The 26445-nt window shown below is 54.9% G+C and overlaps 7 protein-coding genes across 7 annotated transcripts; 4 read left to right on the top strand and 3 right to left on the bottom strand.

Moving 5' to 3' along the window:
* Nucleotides 1-1281: 1281 nt before the first annotated feature.
* Nucleotides 1282-1905, top strand: PHYSODRAFT_520835 (hypothetical protein; the record flags this gene model as incomplete). The annotated part of the gene is made up of 1 exon (XM_009535719.1): nt 1282-1905. The coding sequence occupies one exon, from the start codon at nt 1282-1284 to the stop codon at nt 1903-1905; it is 624 nt and encodes a 207-aa protein (XP_009534014.1).
* Nucleotides 1906-6039: 4134 nt separating this feature from the next.
* PHYSODRAFT_337994 (family 3 putative glycosyl hydrolase) lies at nt 6040-8355 on the top strand (the record flags this gene model as incomplete). The annotated part of the gene is made up of 1 exon (XM_009535718.1): nt 6040-8355. The coding sequence occupies one exon, from the start codon at nt 6040-6042 to the stop codon at nt 8353-8355; it is 2316 nt and encodes a 771-aa protein (XP_009534013.1).
* An 804-nt stretch (nt 8356-9159) lies between these two features.
* PHYSODRAFT_518366 (hypothetical protein) lies at nt 9160-13535 on the top strand (the record flags this gene model as incomplete). Its single annotated transcript, XM_009535717.1, has 2 exons — nt 9160-9371; nt 11405-13535. 2 exons carry the CDS (start codon nt 9160-9162, stop codon nt 13533-13535), a joined length of 2343 nt encoding a protein of 780 aa, XP_009534012.1.
* Nucleotides 13536-14339: 804 nt separating this feature from the next.
* On the top strand, nt 14340-16682 carry PHYSODRAFT_337991 (hypothetical protein; the record flags this gene model as incomplete). Its single annotated transcript, XM_009535716.1, has 3 exons — nt 14340-14699; nt 14757-14945; nt 14985-16682. 3 exons carry the CDS (start codon nt 14340-14342, stop codon nt 16680-16682), a joined length of 2247 nt encoding a protein of 748 aa, XP_009534011.1.
* Nucleotides 16683-16787: 105 nt separating this feature from the next.
* On the bottom strand, nt 16788-18419 carry PHYSODRAFT_518590 (hypothetical protein; the record flags this gene model as incomplete). The annotated part of the gene is made up of 1 exon (XM_009535715.1): nt 16788-18419. One exon carries the CDS (start codon nt 18417-18419, stop codon nt 16788-16790), a length of 1632 nt encoding a protein of 543 aa, XP_009534010.1.
* Nucleotides 18420-18995: 576 nt separating this feature from the next.
* On the bottom strand, nt 18996-20684 carry PHYSODRAFT_518621 (hypothetical protein; the record flags this gene model as incomplete). The annotated part of the gene is made up of 1 exon (XM_009535714.1): nt 18996-20684. One exon carries the CDS (start codon nt 20682-20684, stop codon nt 18996-18998), a length of 1689 nt encoding a protein of 562 aa, XP_009534009.1.
* A 1107-nt stretch (nt 20685-21791) lies between these two features.
* On the bottom strand, nt 21792-25792 carry PHYSODRAFT_519791 (hypothetical protein; the record flags this gene model as incomplete). The annotated part of the gene is made up of 2 exons (XM_009535713.1): nt 21792-21982; nt 24343-25792. 2 exons carry the CDS (start codon nt 25790-25792, stop codon nt 21792-21794), a joined length of 1641 nt encoding a protein of 546 aa, XP_009534008.1.
* Between the last annotated feature and the right edge of the window lie 653 nt (nt 25793-26445).

Below are 26445 nucleotides of genomic sequence, written 5' to 3'. Positions count from 1 at the left end.
GCAGTGACGCCTGGGCCGGCTTCGGTGGCGGCGAGGGGCCTCAATCTTTTCGCCGCGCAGGAGCCACCAGGACTCGTAACAGAAGGAGGAAATAGGACGGATTGATCATACGTGACGCTGGTGTTGCACTGATGACCGATGGCGTCGCTCCGAGCGAAAGGCTCGAGCTTGTGACTTGATTCGCGACGGCCTCCGGCCTCTGTCAGCCGATACGGCGAGGAGATTGACAGCCCTGCAGGTTGCACACCAGTTGGATCGCCGGCAAGCGTTCGTGTTGGTGTTTGGTGACCGGGAAGGCGCGCTGGACCGAGAAGCCATGTCAGCACGCGAAAGCGACTCGCGTGCGTGTTCAAGCTCAGATATCGCTGACCAGTGGACAGAGCGGCCTGCAGTGCACAGCTGCGATATGAATAAATGATGTCGGACGTGGAAGCGCGGACATCGACCTCAGTCTCGGAGAGCTTCGTGAAGAGCAGGAAGAGGCTTCGAGGCGCCAGTGTTCGCCGTTGAGGAGAGGAGAGTGTCGACGCCGGCCCGCACTGATAAGTGTGAGACTGTATGCTGAGCCATGGCACGGTTTCGGCCGCGCCGTCCGTCTCGACTAGTGGGCAATGAGCAAATTCGTTCGCGCCGAAGAAGACTAAGCAAGCTTCTGACATGGCTAACCACAGCACAACACATGTCGTGGTCGAGAGCAGCAGCCATGTGTACGGCAACGGATCTTGTGGGTCTTTCGTGACATGGCTGCACAGTGTTCTCCGCCGCCGGCACCAAGTTGATTCCTGTCGAGGCTCGGGCCAAACCTCGGAGGTGCTGGCCACAGGCCTGACAAATGAGCCCCATCCGGTCACTAGAATCAGGCGGGACTGGAGCCTTGCGGCCTTCTGTGTTCAAATTCGCGGCGCTATCCGGACTGCGCGGCAACGGACCCATCGAGAGCAAGGCTGCGGCCCGCAATATCTGGTGCCGAGCGCTTCAACTCGGACGTCCACTCTCGATACGATCGCTGTTGCTGGCCACCTGCAAAAGGCAGTGCGACAGCCATTGTATTGCGAGACGGAGCTGACCGATCGACTCGTGGCCGAGAGTCTCCGCTTATGTGTTGGCGGCTGGTCTCCTCTCACGAGCCTGTCCCAGTGTCTTTGCTTCGGCCTTCCTTCTCCTCGGAGATCGAGGGAGGGCAGTCACTCCCCAATTTCCCTCATGGCGGCCATTGCAACAGCACGAGCCTCGACCAACTTCTCAGTTGAGACCCCCTCACCCTCCGACTCGGCAATGATGATGCTGACCTCCCCGACCGCGGCGTCTTCTGTTGCCACCCCGACCATCTCAACCAAACCCAACACCGGCAAGCGAGCAGTGGGCGTCTGGTCCAGCGAGGAGCACGACCGATTTCTCGAAGCGCTCAAGAAGTACCCGCAGGGGCCCTGGAAGGCCATCACCGAGTACGTTGGGACTCGCTCGGTCCGCCAGGTGCAGACGCACGCTCAAAAGTACCAGGAAAAAGTGTCGCGCAGGCTGCACGGCATGCAGACGGGCAAGGCCATTCGTCTGCGGCGTGAACATCGCATCGACCACGACATCTTGGCGCTGCATACGCTCATCAGTTTCCCTCCCGAACTACGCAACAAACACGTGCGTCGGAGCCACCCAAGCGAGGCGAAGCGTGCCCCCGTTGTCACGCCGGCGGAACCATCTGCACCCGTGGTGAAGACGCCCGAGTTGCAGCGCCCCACCATCGAGTTGAGTGATAAGGACTTCTGCCCCATCACGGATTCGGACGGCGCGTCTCCGTCCTCGGTGTCGTCGTCGTTCCTGTTTGACGACTCTGTCTTCGCCCTCATGGATGCCGACCTCCCAACATTGAGCGAGTCGCTTGACTTCTTCATCGAGAACTTATCCTAATGCCAGGGGAGAGATCCCGCCCAGCCCTCTTCAACTTCACCCCTCCCCACTCACTGAAAACTACCGCCGGAACCGATTCGACGAGATGCTCTTTTGCGGAGGCGAATATTTAACTTCATGTACTGACGTAGGCCCCCTCCCTCTCTTTCGTTTCGTTAAAAAGTTTCATGTATTTGATACGTTTGGTTCTTGCTCTTCTTCCTTATTCAAACACGTAGTGTTTCTTATCACCCTGCCTGCCCCAAGTAAGTCGACTCAATTGAACACACGCACCCATGCGATGAATTGGTGGAAACTGAAGGAGTTTGAACTTTTGAGATTCAACAAACCACCCGACATCACATGAGGAGAAGAGACCGACCGAAAGCTCCCCATGGAGTAATCTCCGTCGACAGTGTCGACTCGACACGACGGCCTGCTCGTTGCTGGGAAAGGCAGAACGCAAATCCCAATGTACATACGCGGGACTCTCCCGAGAGTCATTAAAGCAACATTGAAAATCAGCCTCAATGTGTGGGATCAATAACATTGATGGGGTCCAATGTTGCATGATCGCTAACATTGACGCAATGTAAATTTTCCAGACGTGAAATTTCATGTTTGGAGCGACTGGCTCACAACAGCTCTCATTTCAGAATCTACCGGGCTCGCTCCGCCTCCGCGTCGTGCGACCGTCTGCAGCGGTCACCCGCTCAACCTTATTCTAATGTGTGCATGTCCTACTGCGGTGCTTATATGCATGTGTGTACTACGTATGCGGGAGCAAACGCCTTCCCAGTGCGTTGCGTTGCGTCAGGTGCGATGCGTGTTGCATGCAATTGAATGCGCTACCTTCTAAGCAGGCGTAAGCGCTTTTAATGCGCCTCTAGCCAACAGCGCAGTTAGGTAAAAGGGGGAGCGCGAGCCTCGCTGAGCGCGTTCACCGATCGTCAACACCCGCCGATCAGGCGGGGGCGGGTCTGCGCGAGCGAGCGAAGGCGAGCGCTGCAACCCGATATTTTTTTTCCTAGACACCGCGCCTGGCCGAGCCGAGGACTTAGCGTAAGGCACGAGGGGGTGGGGCAGGCCGCACAGCGGCGCCCCCCGAGTGAAGCGAGAGAGGAGCGCCCCCCCCCCCCGAAGTGCCGTCGCTAAGTCCGCAGGCGAAAGCCAACGCGAGAGTGTCCTGCCAACTAGGAATAGACAACACGTGGCGCCCAGGTAGAGCTGCGCGTAGATCCCGTAGAGCCCATTCTCCTGCTGCATGTGTCGGCGGCGCCGACTCGGCGCGTACACCATGACGCGCTTGCCGCGTTAGCGGCGGAAGCTGTTGGCGCACGCCCCGAGTGATACAGCGTGCTTCGCTGTTTCGCTGTTTCGCTGTTTCGCTGTACAGCTCGACAGCTCGACAGCTCGACAGCTCGACAGCTCGATAGCTCGACAGCTCGACAGCTCGACAGCTCGACAGCTCGACAGCTCGACAGCTCGACAGCTCGACAGCTCGACAGCTCGACAGCTCGACAGCTCGACAGCTCGACAGCTCGACAGCTCGACAGCTCGACAGCTCGACAGCTCGACAGCTCGACAGCTCGACAGTGTCGAGCTGTCGAGCTGTCGTGGCGACGCGTGTCCACTATTGTCACATTGGTAAACCAAATATTCTGCTACGAGAGATACCGTAACATTGTGCAATGTTAGGCAGAGGCACCATTGTTGCGCTCAATGTTACGCAACGCCAACATTTCAATGTTGCTTTAATCAGTGCCGACTCTCCCTGGCCTGCTGAGTAAACCCTTGGCTCAACAACGCCTCCGTTTCGCATCGAGTTTATTGTAGTTGTGATTCGCAGGCAGCCACTGGCGCTGGTACAGTAGACGTTTTGAGATTGCTCAGGGACAATTGTAATAGTGGGGCATTATTACTTTTTTTTGTTTTCATTTCGCTCTGAACCCCTACTGTATTATATTACCAAAGAAATGGTAATGCACATTGAATAAAGATTAACATCTTCGCTCAGTTTTAGTAAGCCAGTGAAGCTGACTGCGTAAATAAGAGATCATGTATTCGGGTGAGGAACATCGCCTCCAATCATACAGGCGTGTGAAAGGCATTTAATGTCAGTCACTTCAGTTTCAGTTTTCAGTGAGGTACATTGTTGTCACTTAACGTAGTTCGCTAACGACATAATGCCAGTGACTTCCCTAGCCGTCCACATGAACAATAATGTGCGCCCTTAGTCAAAACTATTCCAAGAATCAGCTCGAAAAGTCCGAGTTTAAAAAACTCGGACTTTTCGAGTTGATTCCCATTTTTTTAAAAAACAACGCTAAAATCCGGATAAAAAGATTTCGGGTAGTCGATTTGATAAGAAACAAATTGGACTTCTAGAAATATAGTAGTTGCTATAATACCGTACCCTGCATGCATAAGTCCCGGAACGTACTATATTTTAACACGCGTTGCCTCGTTGGAGGAACCTAAAACGCCACATTTCCGTGCAATCCCAAAATCTGGTTATTTGAACGGAAAATGTACAGCCCATGTTTTCGGATTGGAGGGGGTGAAATGGCCCGCAAATCTATCGTGATGCAGAGACCAAATCGGCATCAGTGGCGTTTGAGAAGCATGAACAACCCGCAAACGTAGCCCCGAAGCAAGGCTTAGGTCTACAGTTCCCTGCCTAGCGCTGGGCCGGCCTTCTAAAGGTTTTAAGGACAGGTAGAGCCACATCTAGCAGCTCTATTACCCAGTTCCCAGGGATTTGCAATAGATTTGGGTGCCATGACACCCGTCCTGAAAACCGAAACATGGATGTCCATGATTTCAGCATGTTCTACATGTTTGGAGATCTTACTTGGTTTTAGTATGCATTTATCCCTAACCCTATTCCGAAACATGGGCTGTAGGGCCAGCCTTATTTGAACTGCAGTTTTCAAGCTTAATTCAAGTATCAATCGGTAGCTATCGATATTGTGAGTGTAATAACAGTGGTTTCAACTTCATACGCGCAACTCATATGAAGGGTCGCCTTGCAACTATGCCGAACCATCCAACTTGCCAATACTTTTAAGTACAAAAAAGACTTCGGAAAGGTAAGCAAAAACGTCGGCTTTCTGTCCAGAAAAAAATATGTGTAAAAAGTTTACTTCTGTCCGCTTCGCCTATCGTCCACATCTATTCCGATGATTCGAAGAATAACATGTATGGCATTCGTCTTGCTTCATGGTGTATAGGGGGTCTGCCTCGCGCCCTCTTTTCGGCATTCCGTTGTTGCGGGGAACAGCGCCCCATGTACATACTGCACAGAGTAAACATCGTTGCAAATGGCGCACGTTGTTAATGTTCTCTCAGCTGTCGTGAGATCGCCAAGCATAATCAATTAGTTATTCATACACTGTAGTTGGGACCATCGTTTGAAATGGTTGACCGGAACACTGTACTGTCGATTAGGACCATGAACTGCAGTGCCCGCCTGGAGCCCTTTGGTCAGGGCTCTTTCCAAATACGCGCAAATTCTCCGAGGGCCACACAGGACTTCTTATCATATAGCACGTGTGCTGTGTGCCTCCAATTGTGCTTCGGACACATGGGCTTATGCCCATTCCTGTCGAGTCAAGGCATTCCAAACGATGGTACGACCGCTGGTGTCATACTAGACTGCATTCCTGTCGAGTCAAGGCATTCCAAACGATGGTACGACCGCTGGTGTCATACTAGACTGCGTTATCGATGTATTACTTCAACGACTTCAATCTGCATCTTGAAGTACTTGGTTTCTGTATGCAATTGCATAAATACGGGTGGCACAAACCGCCTGTGTATTTACAGTGCGGGCGCATCCATTTGCACCACGATTTGATCGTTCGTGGCCAGAGTATCGCTTCTTCCAATCGCGAGCTGTCTTTCTTGTGTGGGTCATCAATTGGCCGCATAATTGTATCCGGTGCCCCCATCCCAATATGGGCTCCTCGGCGCTGTACCTGTATGTTACCGTTATCCGCAGTCCCTACGGCAGTCATGTTGTACACTTCGCATCGGATAAGCTACTTGTCGGCTTCCAGGATCAACAGCGATTCGACAGCTCATTCTCCAACTTTCCGACTGCGTAACGCAGTACCAGCCAACACGATGTTGAAGTCCTGGTTGGCGGCAGCGATGCTGTCCTTACCTACACTGGCAACGGCGCTCTCTGCTGGCCTGGGCGACTCCTACGATGCTCAAGCCCAAGCGATCGTCGACGGGTTCTCTATTGACCAAGTCATCGGCCAAATGACCCAGCTCGACCTGGGCTTGATCATTAACGGCAGCGACCACACCCTGAACGAAGCTGCGGTGCGCAGATTTGCCAAGATGCACGTAGGCTCGTACCTCAACACGAACTGGGGGGACCAGCCCATCAATGGTAGCTACGGCTTCAACGCGACGGGATTCCGCTCGATGATTACGCGCATCCAGGAGATCACCATGGAGGAGAACGGAGGCCACCCCATGATCTACGGCATCGACTCCATCCACGGCGCCAGCTACGTCGCGGGTGCCATGCTTTTCCCCCACGAAATCAACAGCGGTGCGAGTTTCAACCCGGACCTGGTTCATGAGGTTGGCCAGATAACTGCTCGTGATACGGAAGCGGCCGGCATCCCGTGGATTTTTGGGCCCATTCTCGACATTTCCCAAAACACGCTTTGGGCCCGCACGTACGAGACGTTTGGCGAGGACCCGTACCTCGCTTCGGTCATGGGTGCGGCTTACGTCCGCGGCCTGCAGAGCTACAACCAGACAGCTGCGTGTGTCAAGCACTTCATCGGTTATTCCAAGACCCCCACGGGCCATGACCGTGACAACGTCCTGATGAGTGACTTCGATCTGTTGAACTACTTCATGCCGCCGTTCATGGCTGCGTTTGAGGCTGGTGCTCACTCTGTGATGGAGAACTACATCTCTCTCAACGGCAACCCGGTCGTGGAGAGCTCCAAGATCCTGAATGACCTCCTTCGCACGGACATGGGCTACGAAGGAGTGCTGCTGACGGACTGGAACGAGATCTACAACCTCCACGACTTCCACCGCGTTGCTAGCACGCGCGAGGAGGCTGTGTCCAGCTCTCTGCAGCACACGTCGATTGACGTGAGCATGGTGCCCTCCGACACGGATTTCATCAACTACACCCGTTCCATGCTGGACAAGCACCCGGAGCAGGAAGCTCGTCTGCGTGAATCGGTGAAGCGTGTGATCAAGATGAAACTGCAGCTCGGACTCTACGACAACCCGGTGCCGGGTGAGAAGTACGTGTCCATGGTGGGCAATGATAAGGACAAGCAGGCCGCGCTCAACATGGCGCGTGAGTCGATTGTGCTGCTCAAGAATGATAAAGACGTGCTGCCGCTGCCCAAGAGCGCTAAGGTTTTCCTCACGGGCCACTCGGCTGATAATGTCGGCTATCAGTGCGGCGGCTGGACGCTGATCTGGCAGGGCCACTCGGGCAACGCCATGTTCCCGCACGGCGTGTCGGTCCGCAAGGGTCTGGAAGAGATGGTCGGCAACGACTCGTTCACGTACTTTAACGGCCTCATGCCCAACGGCAACATCGCGGACGCGGACATGGCCAAGGCCGTCGAGCTTGCAGGCCAGCACGAGTACACGGTTGCGGTCATCGGTGAATCCTCGTACACGGAGAAGCCCGGTGACATCGACGACCCGGCCCTGCCCGAAGGCCAGGAGAAGTTCATCAAGGCCCTGGCCGCCACGGGCACCAAGGTCATCGTCGTGCTGTTTGGCGGTCGCCCGCGACTGCTTGGCTCCATCCCTGACCACGCCGTCGCCATCATCAACGGCATGTTGCCCTGCGAACTCGGCGGTCAGGCCATGGCCGAGATCCTCTACGGCGACGTCAACCCCAGCGGCAAGCTGCCGATCACGTACCCGAAGGACCCGGCCAACATCGCCATCCCGTACAACCACCTCGTAACCACACGCTGCATGTGGGACAACTGCTGGATGCAATGGGACTTCGGCGCCGGCCTGAGCTACACCAAGTTCAACTACTCGTCCGTCACGCTGGACAAGACGACCATCGCGAACGCGGGCGACACGCTGACGGCCTCGGTGACCGTCACGAACGTGGGCAAGCGCGCCGGCAAGGAGACGGTGATGCTGTTCCTGATCCAGCCGTACCGCAAGATCTCGGTGCCCGAGATGAAGATGCTCAAGAAGTTCAAGAAGATCGAGCTGCAGGCGGGCGAGTCCATGGACGTGTCGTTCTCGCTGTCGGCGGAAGACTGGGGCGTGTACCAGCCGCAGATCGGCCAGGGCCTCAAGCGCATCGTCGAGGACAGTAAGTACGTGGTGGCCATCAAGCCGGACACGTGGTGCGATGTGTACTGGGGGGGCGCTAAGAACCCGCTGTGCGCAGAGTTCACCATCGACACGACTAGCGGTGCGGGCACTGTCAGTGCTGGCGTCCAGCTCTAGACAGCTTCGGTTGTTGAGAGTTGGCGAAGTTTGGGGTTCTTTTGCTTAGAATGCAGATCCATTTCTTTAGATGAGGCCCAGGCAGGACACTCAATACATTCTACCATTGGAGATACAGATGCCCGTAACTACTATGAGTTGTCGTAGATCAAGAAATTTCCAGTCCCATCCATCGATCTACTCAGTGTTGCATTGCATTTTGTAGTAGTATAGTAATTGTTATTTTTCGAGGTGGTGGTTGGCCCAGAACGTTTTAGCTGAGAAATCGTGGCCTCGACAACCTTGTGCAATGGGCAACCGCGAGTTCGTGTACATGTATGTTTCTGCGTATCTTACAGTACTGTACCCTGTATAGGTCTTCTGTACTGTTGAAGTAGCTCGTTGGTCTCATCCGATTTTTATCTGCGATTTGAGTTTGGGCGGGCAGATCTATCGCTTCCTTCGATAGCGAACTGTTCTAACTGTCATTTTGTGTATCGGTGTGCTTGCTCCGGGGATCTCTGAATGGTCGATGCCCAGTTTGTTCAGAGATAGCTTTTACTGTTGCGAAGGAACGTCCTTATAAGTTCTGTATCTTAACGTGAGCGACACGATTTGCATTCCCCAACAGCCGGGGACTTCGGAAACACCAGCCAGTGGTTAGCGTATGAATTGCTTGGACAAACCGTTCCACAACGGCAGTCATGTTGTAAGTATTCCCAGCGGAATTATCTACATTCGCTACGCACCACTGAGCGAGGCTCGAAGCTCATTCTCCAATTTCCCCGCAATCTCGTAGTACGAGCCGAAGAATCGCGAGCGACTATGGTGAAATCGTGGTTGGCGGTCGCCTTCTTGTCCCTGCCTGGTGTGGCCACCGCGCTCACTGCTGCGAATACCAACTCTTTTGACGCCCAAGCTCAAGCCATTGTCGACGGGTTCTCTGCAGCCGAAATCTTGGGCCAGATGACACAGCTTGATCTTAGCACCGTCATGAACAACGTCACCCGGGAGCTGAACGAGACCGCCGTGCGCATGTTCGCCAAGAGGAGTGTGGGGTCCTACTTCAACACGTACTACGAGGAGAAGCCGTTCAAAGGCTACTATGGTTACAATGCCACCGGCTTTCGCACGCTCGTCAACCGCATCCAAGAAATCTCAATGGAGGAGAACGGAGGTCACCCCGTGATCTACGGCCTCGACTCCATTCACGGGGCCAACTAACTGTCCGGGTCCGTGAAGCTTCCACACCAAATCAACAGCGCCGCCAGTTTCAACCTTGATCTGGTTCACAAGGTTGGCCAAATCACCGCGCGTGACACTGAAGCTGCTGGAATTTCGTGGATCTTTGGGCCGATCCTCGACATTTCACAAAACTCTCTCTGGGCTCGCACCTTTGAGACGTTCGGCGAGGACCCGTACCTCGCTTCGGTCATGGGGGCGTCTTACGTTCGTGGCCTGCAGACCTACAACCAGACCGCCGCATGCGTCAAGGACTTCATCGGGTATTCCAAGACGCCTACGGGACACGATCGCGACGGTATTCTGATGCCAGACTTCGATCTGCTGAATTACTTCTTGCCGCCGTACAAGGCTGCGTTTGAGGCAGGTGCGTTGTCCGTGATGGAAAACTACATTTCGCTCAACGGTGACCCGGTGGTCTCCAGCTCCAAGATTCTGAAAGACCTGCTTCGTACGGACCTCGGCTACGACGGCGTACTAGTCACCGACTGGAACGAGATGAACAATCTCCACGACTTCCACTGCGTCTACAGCACCCGCGAGGAAGCCGTTGCTGTGTCCTTGAAGGAGACAACAATCGACATGAGCATGGTTCCCTACGACGCGGACTTCTGTCCAGAAAAAAATATGTGTAAAAAGTTTACTTCTGTCCGCTTCGCCTAACGTCCACATCTATTCCGATGATTCGAAGAATAACATGTATGGCATTCGTCTTGCTTCATGGTGTATAGGGGGTCTGCCTTGCGCCCTCTTTTCGGCATTCCGTTGTTGCGGGGAACAGCGCCCCATGTACATACTGCACAGAGTAAACATCGTTGCAAATGGCGCACGTTGTTAATGTTCTCTCAGCTGTCGTGAGATCGCCAAGCATAATCAATTAGTTATTCATACACTGTAGTTGGGACCATCGTTTGAAATGGTTGACCGGAACACTGTACTGTCGATTAGGACCATGAACTGCAGTGCCCGCCTGGAGCCCTTTGGTCAGGGCTCTTTCCAAATACGCGCAAATTCTCCGAGGGCCACACAGGACTTCTTATCATATAGCACGTGTGCTGTGTGCCTCCAACTGTGCTTCGGACACATGGGCTTATGCCCATTCCTGTCGAGTCAAGGCATTCCAAACGATGGTACGACCGCTGGTGTCATACTAGACTGCATTCCTGTCGAGTCAAGGCATTCCAAACGATGGTACGTCATACTAGACTGCGTTATCGATGTATTACTTCAACGACTTCAATCTGCATCTTGAAGTACTTGGTTTCTGTATGCAATTGCATGAATACGGGTGGCACAAACCGCCTGTGTATTTACAGTGCGGGCGCATCCATTTGCACCACGATTTGATCGTTCGTGGCCAGAGTATCGCTTCTTCCAATCGCGAGCTGTCTTTCTTGTGTGGGTCATCAATTGGCCGCATAATTGTATCCGGTGCCCCCATCCCAATATGGGCTCCTCGGCGCTGTACCTGTATGTTACCGTTATCCGCAGTCCCTACGGCAGTCATGTTGTACACTTCGCATCGGATAAGCTACTTGTCGGCTTCCAGGATCAACAGCGATTCGACAGCTCATTCTCCAACTTTCCGACTGCGTAACGCAGTACCAGCCAACACGATGTTGAAGTCCTGGTTGGCGGCAGCGATGCTGTCCTTACCTACACTGGCAACGGCGCTCTCTGCTGGCCTGGGCGACTCCTACGATGCTCAAGCCCAAGCGATCGTCGACGGGTTCTCTATTGACCAAGTCATCGGCCAAATGACCCAGCTCGACCTGGGCTTGATCATTAACGGCAGCGACCACACCCTGAACGAAGCTGCGGTGCGCAGATTTGCCAAGATGCACGTAGGCTCGTACCTCAACACGAACTGGGGGGACCAGCCCATCAATGGTAGCTACGGCTTCAACGCGACGGGATTCCGCTCGATGATTACGCGCATCCAGGAGATCACCATGGAGGAGAACGGAGGCCACCCCATGATCTACGGCATCGACTCCATCCACGGCGCCAGCTACGTCGCGGGTGCCATGCTTTTCCCCCACGAAATCAACAGCGGTGCGAGTTTCAACCCGGACCTGGTTCATGAGGTTGGCCAGATAACTGCTCGTGATACGGAAGCGGCCGGCATCCCGTGGATTTTTGGGCCCATTCTCGACATTTCCCAAAACACGCTTTGGGCCCGCACGTACGAGACGTTTGGCGAGGACCCGTACCTCGCTTCGGTCATGGGTGCGGCTTACGTCCGCGGCCTGCAGAGCTACAACCAGACAGCTGCGTGTGTCAAGCACTTCATCGGTTATTCCAAGACCCCCACGGGCCATGACCGTGACAACGTCCTGATGAGTGACTTCGATCTGTTGAACTACTTCATGCCGCCGTTCATGGCTGCGTTTGAGGCTGGTGCTCACTCTGTGATGGAGAACTACATCTCTCTCAACGGCAACCCGGTCGTGGAGAGCTCCAAGATCCTGAATGACCTCCTTCGCACGGACATGGGCTACGAAGGAGTGCTGCTGACGGACTGGAACGAGATCTACAACCTCCACGACTTCCACCGCGTTGCTAGCACGCGCGAGGAGGCTGTGTCCAGCTCTCTGCAGCACACGTCGATTGACGTGAGCATGGTGCCCTCCGACACGGATTTCATCAACTACACCCGTTCCATGCTGGACAAGCACCCGGAGCAGGAAGCTCGTCTGCGTGAATCGGTGAAGCGTGTGATCAAGATGAAACTGCAGCTCGGACTCTACGACAACCCGGTGCCGGGTGAGAAGTACGTGTCCATGGTGGGCAATGATAAGGACAAGCAGGCCGCGCTCAACATGGCGCGTGAGTCGATTGTGCTGCTCAAGAATGATAAAGACGTGCTGCCGCTGCCCAAGAGCGCTAAGGTTTTCCTCACGGGCCACTCGGCTGATAATGTCGGCTATCAGTGCGGCGGCTGGACGCTGATCTGGCAGGGCCACTCGGGCAACGCCATGTTCCCGCACGGCGTGTCGGTCCGCAAGGGTCTGGAAGAGATGGTCGGCAACGACTCGTTCACGTACTTTAACGGCCTCATGCCCAACGGCAACATCGCGGACGCGGACATGGCCAAGGCCGTCGAGCTTGCAGGCCAGCACGAGTACACGGTTGCGGTCATCGGTGAATCCTCGTACACGGAGAAGCCCGGTGACATCGACGACCCGGCCCTGCCCGAAGGCCAGGAGAAGTTCATCAAGGCCCTGGCCGCCACGGGCACCAAGGTCATCGTCGTGCTGTTTGGCGGTCGCCCGCGACTGCTTGGCTCCATCCCTGACCACGCCGTCGCCATCATCAACGGCATGTTGCCCTGCGAACTCGGCGGTCAGGCCATGGCCGAGATCCTCTACGGCGACGTCAACCCCAGCGGCAAGCTGCCGATCACGTACCCGAAGGACCCGGCCAACATCGCCATCCCGTACAACCACCTCGTAACCACACGCTGCATGTGGGACAACTGCTGGATGCAATGGGACTTCGGCGCCGGCCTGAGCTACACCAAGTTCAACTACTCGTCCGTCACGCTGGACAAGACGACCATCGCGAACGCGGGCGACACGCTGACGGCCTCGGTGACCGTCACGAACGTGGGCAAGCGCGCCGGCAAGGAGACGGTGATGCTGTTCCTGATCCAGCCGTACCGCAAGATCTCGGTGCCCGAGATGAAGATGCTCAAGAAGTTCAAGAAGATCGAGCTGCAGGCGGGCGAGTCCATGGACGTGTCGTTCTCGCTGTCGGCGGAGGACTGGGGCGTGTACCAGCCGCAGATCGGCCAGGGCCTCAAGCGCATCGTCGAGGACAGTAAGTACGTGGTGGCCATCAAGCCGGACACGTGGTGCGATGTGTACTGGGGGGGCGCTAAGAACCCGCTGTGCGCAGAGTTCACCATCGACACGACTAGCGGTGCGGGCACTGTCAGTGCTGGCGTCCAGCTCTAGACAGCTTCGGTTGTTGAGAGTTGGCGAAGTTTGGGGTTCTTTTGCTTAGAATGCAGATCCATTTCTTTAGATGAGGCCCAGGCAGGACACTCAATACATTCTACCATTGGAGATACAGATGCCCGTAACTACTATGAGTTGTCGTAGATCAAGAAATTTCCAGTCCCATCCATCGATCTACTCAGTGTTGCATTGCATTTTGTAGTAGTATAGTAATTGTTATTTTTCGAGGTGGTGGTTGGCCCAGAACGTTTTAGCTGAGAAATCGTGGCCTCGACAACCTTGTGCAATGGGCAACCGCGAGTTCGTGTACATGTATGTTTCTGCGTATCTTACAGTACTGTACCCTGTATAGGTCTTCTGTACTGTTGAAGTAGCTCGTTGGTCTCATCCGATTTTTATCTGCGATTTGAGTTTGGGCGGGCAGATCTATCGCTTCCTTCGATAGCGAACTGTTCTAACTGTCATTTTGTGTATCGGTGTGCTTGCTCCGGGGATCTCTGAATGGTCGATGCCCAGTTTGTTCAGAGATAGCTTTTACTGTTGCGAAGGAACGTCCTTATAAGTTCTGTATCTTAACGTGAGCGACACGATTTGCATTCCCCAACAGCCGGGGACTTCGGAAACACCAGCCAGTGGTTAGCGTATGAATTGCTTGGACAAACCGTTCCACAACGGCAGTCATGTTGTAAGTATTCCCAGCGGAATTATCTACATTCGCTACGCACCACTGAGCGAGGCTCGAAGCTCATTCTCCAATTTCCCCGCAATCTCGTAGTACGAGCCGAAGAATCGCGAGCGACTATGGTGAAATCGTGGTTGGCGGTCGCCTTCTTGTCCCTGCCTGGTGTGGCCACCGCGCTCACTGCTGCGAATACCAACTCTTTTGACGCCCAAGCTCAAGCCATTGTCGACGGGTTCTCTGCAGCCGAAATCTTGGGCCAGATGACACAGCTTGATCTTAGCACCGTCATGAACAACGTCACCCGGGAGCTGAACGAGACCGCCGTGCGCATGTTCGCCAAGAGGAGTGTGGGGTCCTACTTCAACACGTACTACGAGGAGAAGCCGTTCAAAGGCTACTATGGTTACAATGCCACCGGCTTTCGCACGCTCGTCAACCGCATCCAAGAAATCTCAATGGAGGAGAACGGAGGTCACCCCGTGATCTACGGCCTCGACTCCATTCACGGGGCCAACTAACTGTCCGGGTCCGTGAAGCTTCCACACCAAATCAACAGCGCCGCCAGTTTCAACCTTGATCTGGTTCACAAGGTTGGCCAAATCACCGCGCGTGACACTGAAGCTGCTGGAATTTCGTGGATCTTTGGGCCGATCCTCGACATTTCACAAAACTCTCTCTGGGCTCGCACCTTTGAGACGTTCGGCGAGGACCCGTACCTCGCTTCGGTCATGGGGGCGTCTTACGTTCGTGGCCTGCAGACCTAGAACCAGACCGCCGCATGCGTCAAGCACTTCATCGGGTATTCCAAGACCCCCACGGGCCATGACCGTGACAACGTCCTGATGAGTGACTTCGATCTGTTGAACTACTTCATGCCGCCGTTCATGGCTGCGTTTGAGGCTGGTGCTCACTCTGTGATGGAGAACTACATCTCTCTCAACGGCAACCCGGTCGTGGAGAGCTCCAAGATCCTGAATGACCTCCTTCGCACGGACATGGGCTACGAAGGAGTGCTGCTGACGGACTGGAACGAGATCTACAACCTCCACGACTTCCACCGCGTTGCTAGCACGCGCGAGGAGGCTGTGTCCAGCTCTCTGCAGCACACGTCGATTGACGTGAGCATGGTGCCCTCCGACACGGATTTCATCAACTACACCCGTTCCATGCTGGACAAGCACCCGGAGCAGGAAGCTCGTCTGCGTGAATCGGTGAAGCGTGTGATCAAGATGAAACTGCAGCTCGGACTCTACGACAACCCGGTGCCGGGTGAGAAGTACGTGTCCATGGTGGGCAATGATAAGGACAAGCAGGCCGCGCTCAACATGGCGCGTGAGTCGATTGTGCTGCTCAAGAATGATAAAGACGTGCTGCCGCTGCCCAAGAGCGCTAAGGTTTTCCTCACGGGCCACTCGGCTGATAATGTCGGCTATCAGTGCGGCGGCTGGACGCTGATCTGGCAGGGCCACTCGGGCAACGCCATGTTCCCGCACGGCGTGTCGGTCCGCAAGGGTCTGGAAGAGATGGTCGGCAACGACTCGTTCACGTACTTTAACGGCCTCATGCCCAACGGCAACATCGCGGACGCGGACATGGCCAAGGCCGTCGAGCTTGCAGGCCAGCACGAGTACACGGTTGCGGTCATCGGTGAATCCTCGTACACGGAGAAGCCCGGTGACATCGACGACCCGGCCCTGCCCGAAGGCCAGGAGAAGTTCATCAAGGCCCTGGCCGCCACGGGCACCAAGGTCATCGTCGTGCTGTTTGGCGGTCGCCCGCGACTGCTTGGCTCCATCCCTGACCACGCCGTCGCCATCATCGACGGCATGTTGCCCTGCGAACTCGGCGGTCAGGCCATGGCCGAGATCCTCTACGGCGACGTCAACCCCAGCGGCAAGCTGCCGATCACGTACCCGAAGGACCCGGCCAACATCGCCATCCCGTACAACCACCTCGTAACCACACGCTGCATGTGGGACAACTGCTGGATGCAATGGGACTTCGGCGCCGGCCTGAGCTACACCAAGTTCAACTACTCGTCCGTCACGCTGGACAAGACGACCATCGCGAACGCGGGCGACACGCTGACGGCCTCGGTGACCGTCACGAACGTGGGCAAGCGCGCCGGCAAGGAGACGGTGATGCTGTTCCTGATCCAGCCGTACCGCAAGATCTCGGTGCCCGAGATGAAGATGCTCAAGAAGTTCAAGAAGATCGAGCTGCAGGCGGGCGAGTCCATGGACGTGTCGTTCTCGCTGTCGGCGGAAGACTGGGGCGTGTACCAGCCGCAGATCGGCCAGGGCCTCAAGCGCATCGTCGAGGACAGTAAGTACGTGGTGGCCATCAAGCCGGACACGTGGTGCGATGTGTACTGGGGGGGCGCTAAGAACCCGCTGTGCGCAGAGTTCACCATCGACACGACTAGCGGTGCGGGCACTGTCAGTGCTGGTGTTCAACTTTAGAAACGTATCGAAGTTTTTGGGTCTTCATGTACTGTTGCCCCCCCCCCCCCCCAGAATCTGCATGAAATGACAGTAAGATGCTTACCAGGTTTGCCGTGGACTGCATTATACTTTTACTGCCTTTTCTGCGGTAGCTGGCGCCTTGATAATAGAAAATTCATCATGAATGATGCCCGTTGCGCTCTCAATCTTCGACAGTGTTAGGTTGGTCGGGGTCACTGACAGCCGAGTAATGCTGAAGTGCTTGTTGTCCACCAGCGCGAGCCACGCCGGCGACGGAGGGCTCGTATACTGGAACAATCCCTCTGGGCCGCCTGCAGTTCCTTGGATAACGTACACAGGCGCCTGCGGGTTCTCGTATGCCTTGTTGTCTTTTGAAACTCCATCCATAACAGCACTGCTGTTCGCAGTCGGATAAAGCCGCTCATACGTATGAACGTGACCTTGCAGCACCAGATCCACCTTGTACTTGATGAACAGCTCCTCAAACGCTTCCTGCACATTCCGAGCCTCGTAGTCGTTGTTCGGCGTACCATCCGCATCACACGAACGGATCGTGTACATCGGTCGGTGCATACCGACAATAATCCACGGAACTTGGTCGCGGTTGGAGTCCGCAGCCTTCAGATCCTCTTCTAGCCACGCCAGTTGATCACCGAAGTTCCCATACACACGTTTCGTGAAGTACGCGTTGCTGGGGGCGTTCGGGTAGTCCGTCTCAGACGACAGCGACGTGAAGTGGACCGTGCCGTACTCGTACGAGTACCACATATTGAGCACGCCCCCGCTCTCGGCCGACGGCATCCTGAAGCGTGAGTTGAACGCCGAGTAGTTGCCCAGTTGGTCCTTCTTGCTCTTGGATAATAGACACGTCGGGGAGTGGCATTCCGCTTCGTGGTTCCCCACGAGCACCATGTAGGCCATCCGCCGCATGATGTTGGTCATGGAGTTCATGAACTTGTTGTACACCTGCTCGTAGTAAAATCCAAACACTTTCTCGGCTGTGAGGAAGGCGTTGTCCGCGTAGGAAATGTCCCCGAGGTGGTAGACGAAATCCACTTCGTCCACGAGGCTGTTCATGTACATGTTGGTGGCGACCGAGTTGTCATCCGCTCCCATGTCGCCGTACACTGCGATAGTGAACGGGCTTTCGTCCCCAGAGGCGCGCGCTGTCTTAAAGGAGCTCACCCCGCTCTGAAAGTGCTTGTTCTTGGCGTTGCCGACCTTATAAAAGTACTTTGTGTTCGGCTTCAATCCGCTCACAACCGCGTGGTAGCTGTAGAGTTCGTAGTCCTTGTCCTTGTAGTACGACTTGGTCTCAATTTCAGCATTGGCCACCACCTTTAGCTTGGCCTCAGTGCGGCCGAGCCACACCATTGGCGCACTGTCCAGTTTAAACGTCGTCCAAGAGATCGCCATCCCCGTTCCAGCTTCTTCTCCAGCGAATGCCAAGTGCAGCTGCTGCGGCGCCATAGTCGCGTTGCTCGTGTCACGCACTCGGCAGGCGTGAGAGGGCGTGACGTCGCCGAACTGGTACTGCAGAGAGCACGAGGCTTCGGGCGTGCAGCTCAATGAGGACCAATCATACACGCACTTGTCGTCGTCCACGACGCTGCCCGACACGGCCGAGTTGTCGTCGTCGCTGAAGAATTTCTTAACGTGGTCCACGAAGCCGGCCGACTTGCCCGAGACGACGGAGCACAAGACGGCAGCGACCGCCACGCAGATGGCCCGCATTGCTTGAAGCGAAGATGTTAAATTAGTCCGAGGTGTTGCTCACCGGGAAAAACACCGAGTGGCAGTGGCAATGGGACACCGCTCTCCGACGGCAACATAAAAGTTAGGAGGAGGCAGGTTCCTTGCCGTTCAAGAAACTCACCATCCCGAAATTGATCCTCCGTCTCCATTACACCGTTTTGAAAATCAATACCTGCGAATAATTTGTGAACTTTATTGCCTTTGTGGTAGTTCTCTCCGTAGTTGATGTTAATGATTGTAGGTTTTATTACAAATGGATGGCAACATTGAAAACAAAAGTGTACTTCGATCTAAGTGTTCGCTTGACCACCGTGAAAAACCTCAATTCGAAGTGTTCATTCGCACTAGCTTTTCGTCATGATATGGCGTACTACGACTGCATTTGCGTACTGTAAGTTACTGTAACAAAGCTTACTTGCAGAGCCAAAACTTATACAGGAAAGCGCGTAGAACCGAAGACTTCAGTGACAAACTACTCCCAAGAACTTGTAACACCAATTTAATGGTTTAAAAAACATTATACGTGTATAACGTTAATACATGTACTCGACTTGCTCACACCTTTTGAGTCTGAGATTGAGTGGTAGCTTGCTTCGGCGATCCAGTGGCAGCTTTCTTGATGATCGAGAACTCGTCGTGCACCGTGCCGGTGGAAGCCTCAATCATCGTGATGGTGAGGTTGGTCGGCGTGACCGAGAGCGTCGTGATGCCGTAGTGCTTGTTGTCCATGATAGCGAGCCACTTGGGCGACGGCGGGTTCTTGAACTGGTACAGACCCTCCGAGTTGCCGGCAATGCCCGCGATAACGTGGACAGGCGCCTTCGGGTTCGTGTACGTCTTGCCATCCTTGGACACGCCGTGCATGATCGCCTTGCTGTTGGCCGTCGGGTAGTGTCGCTCGTAGGCGTGCACGTGGCCCTGGTACACCAGATCCACCTTGTACTTGATGAAGAGCTTCTCGAACGCCTTCTGCACCTTGAGCGACTCGTACTCGTCGTTCGGCACACCGTTGGCGTCGCAAGAGCGGAGAGTGTACAGGGGTCGGTGCATGCCGACAACGATCCAGGGCACGTTCGCACGGTTGGCGTGGGCAGCCTTGAGGTCGGCCTCGAGCCACGCGAGCTGATTGCCGAAGTTGCCGTACGTGCGCTTAGTGTAGTACGCGTTGCTGGGCGCGTTGGGGAAGTCCGTCTCGGACGAGATGGTCGTGAAGTGCACCGACCCGTACTCGTACGAGTACCACATATTGAGAGTTCCACCGCTCTCGGGCGACGGCATACGGAAGCGCGCGTTGAAGGCCGTGTAGTTGCCGAGCTGGTCCTTCTTGCTATCGGACAGCAGACACGTGGGCGAGTGGCACTCGGCCTCGTGGTTGCCCACCACCACCATGTAGGCCATGTGCCGCATGACGTTGGTCAGCGAGTTCATGAACTTGTTGAAGATCTCCTCGTAGAAAAAGCCGAACGCGGTCTTAGCCGTCAGAAAGTCGTTGTCGGCGTACGAAATGTCGCCCAAGTGGTAGATAAAGTCGACCTTGCCCACCAGGTCGTTCACGTACTTGTTGGCCGCCACGGAGTTGGCCTCGGTGCCCATGTCGCCGTACACGGCCACAACGAACGGACTCTCGTCGCCGCTGGCGCGGGCCGTCTTGAACGAGCTCACCTCGCTCTGGTGCATCGTCTTCGCGGAGCCGCCGACCTTGTAGAAATACTCGGTGTTGGGCTCGAGGCCGCTGACAACCGCGTGGTAGTTGTACAGCTCGTAGTCTTCGTCCTTGTAGTACGTCTTGGTCTCGATCTTGGCGTCCTTGACCAGGGTGACCTTGGCCTTGCTGGTGCCGATCCAGACGGCAGGAGACTTCTCCAGTGCGAACGTGGTCCAGGAGATGGCCATGCCGGTGCCGGCCTCCTCTCCGGCAAAGGCCAAGTGGAACTGCTGCGGTACGAGGGTGTGGTCGCCCGTGTTCGACACTCGGCACGCCTGGGACGGCGTCACGTCGCCGAACTGGTACTGCAGCGAGCACTTTTCCTCGGGCATGCAGCTCAGCGAGGACCACTCGTACACACAAGTTCGGTCGTCCGTGTTGGTCTGTTTGGCCTGCTGGGCAGAGTCCGTGGACCCCGTGGCGTCGTCGTCGCTGAAGAAGTTCTTAATCAAAGCCTTGAAGCCGGCCGACTTGGCCGACGTGGCGACGCACATGGCGCTCGCGACCAGCGCAAACTTATAGGCCGTGTGAAGCCGCATTAGGTCGACTGAATCAGCAGGACTGTACGCCGGTTTAGGAGGCTGTTGTCTACCACAAGTAGCTTGCAAAAGCTTGAGTGTTGTGTGTGGGACCTTCGCGTGGTAGGTCGCGAGCCGGCAATTGATTACATGTGTAGCGCTGCAAAGGTCCCATCCCAACTTTTGCATTCCTCGGCTTGGCGGTCGAGTCCAACGAGGTTGCCGTGATTGGACATGAAAGAGACCAACAGGATGGTGTGCGTTTCGACGGGAGAGCCGAAAATTGTCGTCGGCCCGTCAACGAATTGTGGTTTCGGATCGAGTCTTTACCATTCGCGCTTTACCTTTGCACGCCCAGCTGTGGGCACAGCAAGAGGAATCGCTCCGTCTGGATCGACAGCGAACCTATCGGACACAAATTGGTCACCAAATGCCGTGTCGAGGTAAGTTTCCCGACAACGAGAATGAACAGGGCTGGGAACTCAAGGAAGAGCTTGTCGGCGTGTTTCCTGGTAAGCTAATGTGTCAAATCGATACTTTTACTTTGGGAGAATCTTGCGTGTGTGCGTGTGTTTGTGTTTGTGTTTGTGCGTGAAGATATATGAATCGCCGACGGTCCGTCAGAGGGAAAATCGGTCGTAATCGACCGACCGATCCTCGCTTGTCTTCATCGTTGCCTTGTGCTCCGATTTTTTCTGACACTAGGCAGGACTGCGGCGCAGGAGGGGTCGCTGTTGGCGTTGCTGCTGCTGCTCCTGCCAACAGCAAGGATGTGCCAGTGAACGATGCTGCTGACCTATGTGTGTGGACAAGCTGGACTAAAAATGCAAAAGTCACTCAGCAACATTGAAGAAGGTCTCAGTTGATGCGATCAGAGGCCGTTGAAGCTACCATAAAACGACTCATCGTTGCGAATGAAGTGTAAAGAATAAAACGGGGTTGCCTGGCGAACCACTGCACCGAGTCTTTAACATTAGGTGTCCATTCCTTGAGCGACAAATTGATTCAGAGTGTGTTGATCTTCACGCGTGCTCCTTGTATTTACCTACTACAGCGCAGTATTAGCAGTATACGAAACGCATTTGCAGTTTGCTCGCTAGGATATAGCGACCGTCTATCAAACCGAGTCTATCCGCTGTGACTAGCGCCTGCCTCTTTCACGATCGAGAACTCGTCGTACACCGTGCCTGTCGCACTCTCAATCATCGTAAGCGTAAGATTCGTCGGCGTGACAAGCAGCTTGGTGATGCCGAAGTGCTCGTCGTCCATCAGCACGAGCCATTCCGGCGACGGCGGGTTCTTATACTTGTAGTGGTTCTCTGGGCCTGCCCGAAATCACGTACACTCGCGCCTGTGGATTCGTATTGGTCGAGACATCTTCGGAAACCCCATCTATAACGGCGCTGCCGTTTGCCGTCGGATAGATTCGTTCATACGCGTGCACGTGGCCTTGCAGCACCAGATCCACCTTGTACTTGATGAACAGCTCCTCAAACGCTTCCTGCACATTCCGAGCCTCGTAGTCGTTGTTCGGCGTACCATCCGCATCACACGAACGGATCGTGTACATCGGTTGGTGGATGCCAACAATAATCCACGGAACTTGGTCGCGGTTGGAGTCTGCAGCCTTCAGATCCTCTTCTAGCCACGCCAGTTGATCACCGAAGTTCCCATACACACGTTTCGTGAAGTACACGTTGCTGGGGGCGTTCGGGTAGTCCGTCTCAGACGACAGCGACGTGAAGTGGACCGTGCCGTACTCGTACGAGTACCACATATTGAGCATGCCCCCGCTCTCGGCCGACGGCATCCTGAAGCGTGAGTTGAACGCCGAGTAGTTGCCCAGTTGGTCCTTCTTGCTCTTGGATAATAGACACGTCGGGGAGTGGCATTCCGCTTCGTGGTTCCCCACGAGCACCATGTAGGCCATCCGCCGCATGATGTTGGTCATGGAGTTCATGAACTTGTTGTACACCTGCTCGTAGTAAAATCCAAACACTTTCTCGGCTGTGAGGAAGGCGTTGTCCGCGTAGGAAATGTCCCCGAGGTGGTAGACGAAATCCACTTCGTCCACGAGGCTGTTCACGTACTTGTTGGTGGCGACGGAATTGGCTTCTGCTCCCATGTCGTCATACGCAGCGATGGTAAACGGAATCGGGTCGCCAGCAGCTCGCGCTGTCTTAAACGAACTCACCAAGCTTTGGAACTTGCCGGTCGGAGCGCTGCCGACCTTGTAGAAGTACTCTGTACTCGCCTTCAGCCCGTTCACGACTGCGTGGTAGCTGTACAGCTCGTAGTCGTCGTCCTTGTAGTACGATTTGATCTCGATCTCAGCATTGGCCACCTTCAGCTTGGCCTCGCTTGTACCGAGCCACACTGCGGGATCATTCTCCAGCACAAAAGTTGTCCACGAAATGGCCATAGCCGTACCAGCTTCTTCGCCGGCGAAAGCCAGGTGCAGTTGCTGCGGCTTTCGAGCCGAGTCGCTCGAGTCGCTCACTCGACACGCCTGGGAAGGCGTCATGTCGCCGAACTCGTAGTGCAGGGAGCACGACTCCGCAGGCTCGCAGCTTAGCGAAGATCACTTGTAGACGCACGCGTTGTCGTCCACAGTAAGATCTTGAAACGTGGCGCTGCGTGATCCCGCCTGAGTTGTACTTCCCGCAGCCTCCGAGCTGCTGTCATCACCGAATAATTTCTTGACGCTGTCGACGAAACCGGTCGACTCCGCCGAGGCTACGGAACACGAGGCGATTGCGACGAGTAGGGCCCTTGTCTTCATGCTTTCTCGGTCAGTGTATTTGCCGTCACCCGAGTGTTGCTCAGCGCTCAAAACCGCAACTGACATCATCCCCAGCAATGATCACAGGGCGGTGGTACAGCAGGTCGGGTAGACACCATCTCGAGATTGATTCCGTTTCTCGTGTACCAAACCTTCCCGGCTCACAGTGAGGCTGCAAGTTCAGAGGCAGTCACCATCCGCTGTACTGAAGTAAAACTATAGCGCGCTCGAGCAGCTAGTAATGACCAACTTTAGCCTTTGAATCAGAGCGTGTCACGCCGGGATATCTTGTTTTGGTCTCGACTCAACGTGATACTTTGGCCCTCACTGGAACCTCTTGCTGATACAGCTCGACTGTAGTCGCTCCTTTGGCAAGTCTGCATTCCCCGAAACCAGAGAGGAAGGACTGCAGTGAGAGAGCTGGAAAATACCAGTGGACACGATTACGGGCGGATTACCGCGGTATTATGCTGCTTGGCGATCACTGCTCGCTCGTAAGATTCGGTAGATTCAATCGAGTATTTCATCTTCAACAAGCGATCGATGCTTGAGAAAGAAAACCAACCAATGTTTTGAAGTACTGTAAGCAGTCCGGGCGATACTATATCTGTCCAGTGCATTATCTTTTCCCTGCTGCCTTGTACTGCTCTAGAAGTTTTGCACTTAGCAACCGAGCATTAGCCGCAGATACCTTCGATTTTCACCTCTTCTCTTGAAAGGCAGAGCCATGATCATCTTTTAGAATCGAAAACTTGTCGATCTCCGCGCCGGTAGCGCTCTCAACTGTCGTCAGGGTGAGGTTCGACGACGTTACAGAGAGTAATGTGATGGCGTAGTGCTTATTATCCATCACAGCTCGCCACTTGGGCGACTCCGGGTGTTTGTACTTGTACAGACCCTCAGGGCCTCCTGCTGAGCCGGAAATCACGTACACTCGCGCCTGTGGATTCGTATTGGTCGAGACATCTTCGGAAACCCCATCTATAACGGCGCTGCCGTTTGCCGTCGGATAGATTCGTTCATACGCGTGCACGTGGCCTTGCAGCACCAGATCCACCTTGTACTTGATGAACAGCTCCTCAAACGCTTCCTGCACATTCCGAGCCTCGTAGTCGTTGTTCGGCGTACCATCCGCATCACACGAACGGATCGTGTACATCGGTTGGTGGATGCCAACAATAATCCACGGAACTTGGTCGCGGTTGGAGTCTGCAGCCTTCAGATCCTCTTCTAGCCACGCCAGTTGATCACCGAAGTTCCCATACACACGTTTCGTGAAGTACACGTTGCTGGGGGCGTTCGGGTAGTCCGTCTCAGACGACAGCGACGTGAAGTGGACCGTGCCGTACTCGTACGAGTACCACATATTGAGCATGCCCCCGCTCTCGGCCGACGGCATCCTGAAGCGTGAGTTGAACGCCGAGTAGTTGCCCAGTTGGTCCTTCTTGCTCTTGGATAATAGACACGTCGGGGAGTGGCATTCCGCTTCGTGGTTCCCCACGAGCACCATGTAGGCCATCCGCCGCATGATGTTGGTCATGGAGTTCATGAACTTGTTGTACACCTGCTCGTAGTAGAATCCGAACGCCGTCTTGGCTGAGAGGAACGCGTCGTCCGCGTACGACACGTCTCCGAGGTGATAGACGAAGTCCACCTTATCGACAAGACCGTTCACGTACTTGTTGGTTTCCACAGCGTTGGCGTCCGCGCCCATATCTCCGTACACTGCGATCGTGAACGGACTGTCGTCGCCGCTTTTGCGCGCCGTCTTGAAGGAGCTCACCGCACTCTGGAACTTCTTCGTCGAGGCACTGCCAACCTTGTAGAAGTACTCGGTGTTCGGCTTGAGTCCCGTGACGATGGCGTGGTAGCTGTAAAGTGAGTAGCTCTTGTCCTTGTAGTACGACTTGGTTTCGAAAGTCGCGTCTTTCACTGGGGTTAGCTCGTCTTCAGAGCTGCCGATCCACACTGCCGGGTCTTCCTCCAGATCAAACGTCGTCCATGAGATCGTCATACCAGAACCCGCTTTCTTACCAGCGAACGCCAAGTGGAACTGCTGCGGCATCTTGGTCGTGTCGCTCGTGCTACTAACTCGACAGGCCTCGGAAGGAGTCACGTCGCCGAAATGGTACTGGATGGCGCATGAATCCTCGGGCTTGCAGCTTAGCGACGCCCAGTCGTACACGCATGTGCTGTCGTCCACTGCACTGCCTGCAGTCGACTCCGAGCCGTTGTGGCGGTGGAAAAGGCTCTTGACCTTGTCAAAGATGCCAGCCGCCTCCGCGGAAGTCACGGTGAACAAAGCACTCGCGATCACAGCAGCTCGCAGTACCGAAAGCGCGTGCATAGTGAAGTGCTACCGGTATGCAAGTGTCACCAACGCTGCAAAAACTCGAATGGTTCGTAGTTATCAGGAACATCACGAGCCGTAGGAAGTAAGAATCGGTCGTCGTAGTCGCCACCGTCTGAAGATATTGAGCAGCAATTCCTAAGCGCCGAGCGCCCCGCCTCAGGGAAACTTTGGCAAACAGCAGTCGAAATCGATGTGGCAATACGACTCAAGAACACCAGCGGCATACACTGAGTCAATCCAGGTACAGTAGCAGATGCTCAATTCGAACAGCGCAATGTCCGGACATACAATTTGACGTTGGACACGACGATGTTCATTAACTTCGCTTGAGGTGCGGCCAAAAACATTGAAAATCCGAATCCCGCAGCTCTTGAGCTGAGTCGGTTGATCATTGATGAGCACTCGTACCTCAAGGGGGCCACTCGGATCGAAAGGAAGCAAGTTTTGAACGGCCGACCGCATCTGAGCCATGCTTAGCCTTGCTCACGACGGGGTCATGGGTGTCGGGTATTGAAAGCCGATCGATGACGTTTGCCAAACTCGAGCGCGCTGGTTTACCTAATTGCTTTGCTTTGCTTCGGTACTTCTTTCGTTTTGGTATGCGTGGGAATGTGCTCTTTTCTTTCTCAATGTGATGAAGCACTAAA

Source organism: Phytophthora sojae (genome assembly GCF_000149755.1).
Source record: "Phytophthora sojae unplaced genomic scaffold PHYSOscaffold_8, whole genome shotgun sequence".
NCBI lineage: Eukaryota > Oomycota > Peronosporomycetes > Peronosporales > Peronosporaceae > Phytophthora > Phytophthora sojae.
This window is presented reverse-complemented; position numbering and strand designations above follow the sequence as displayed.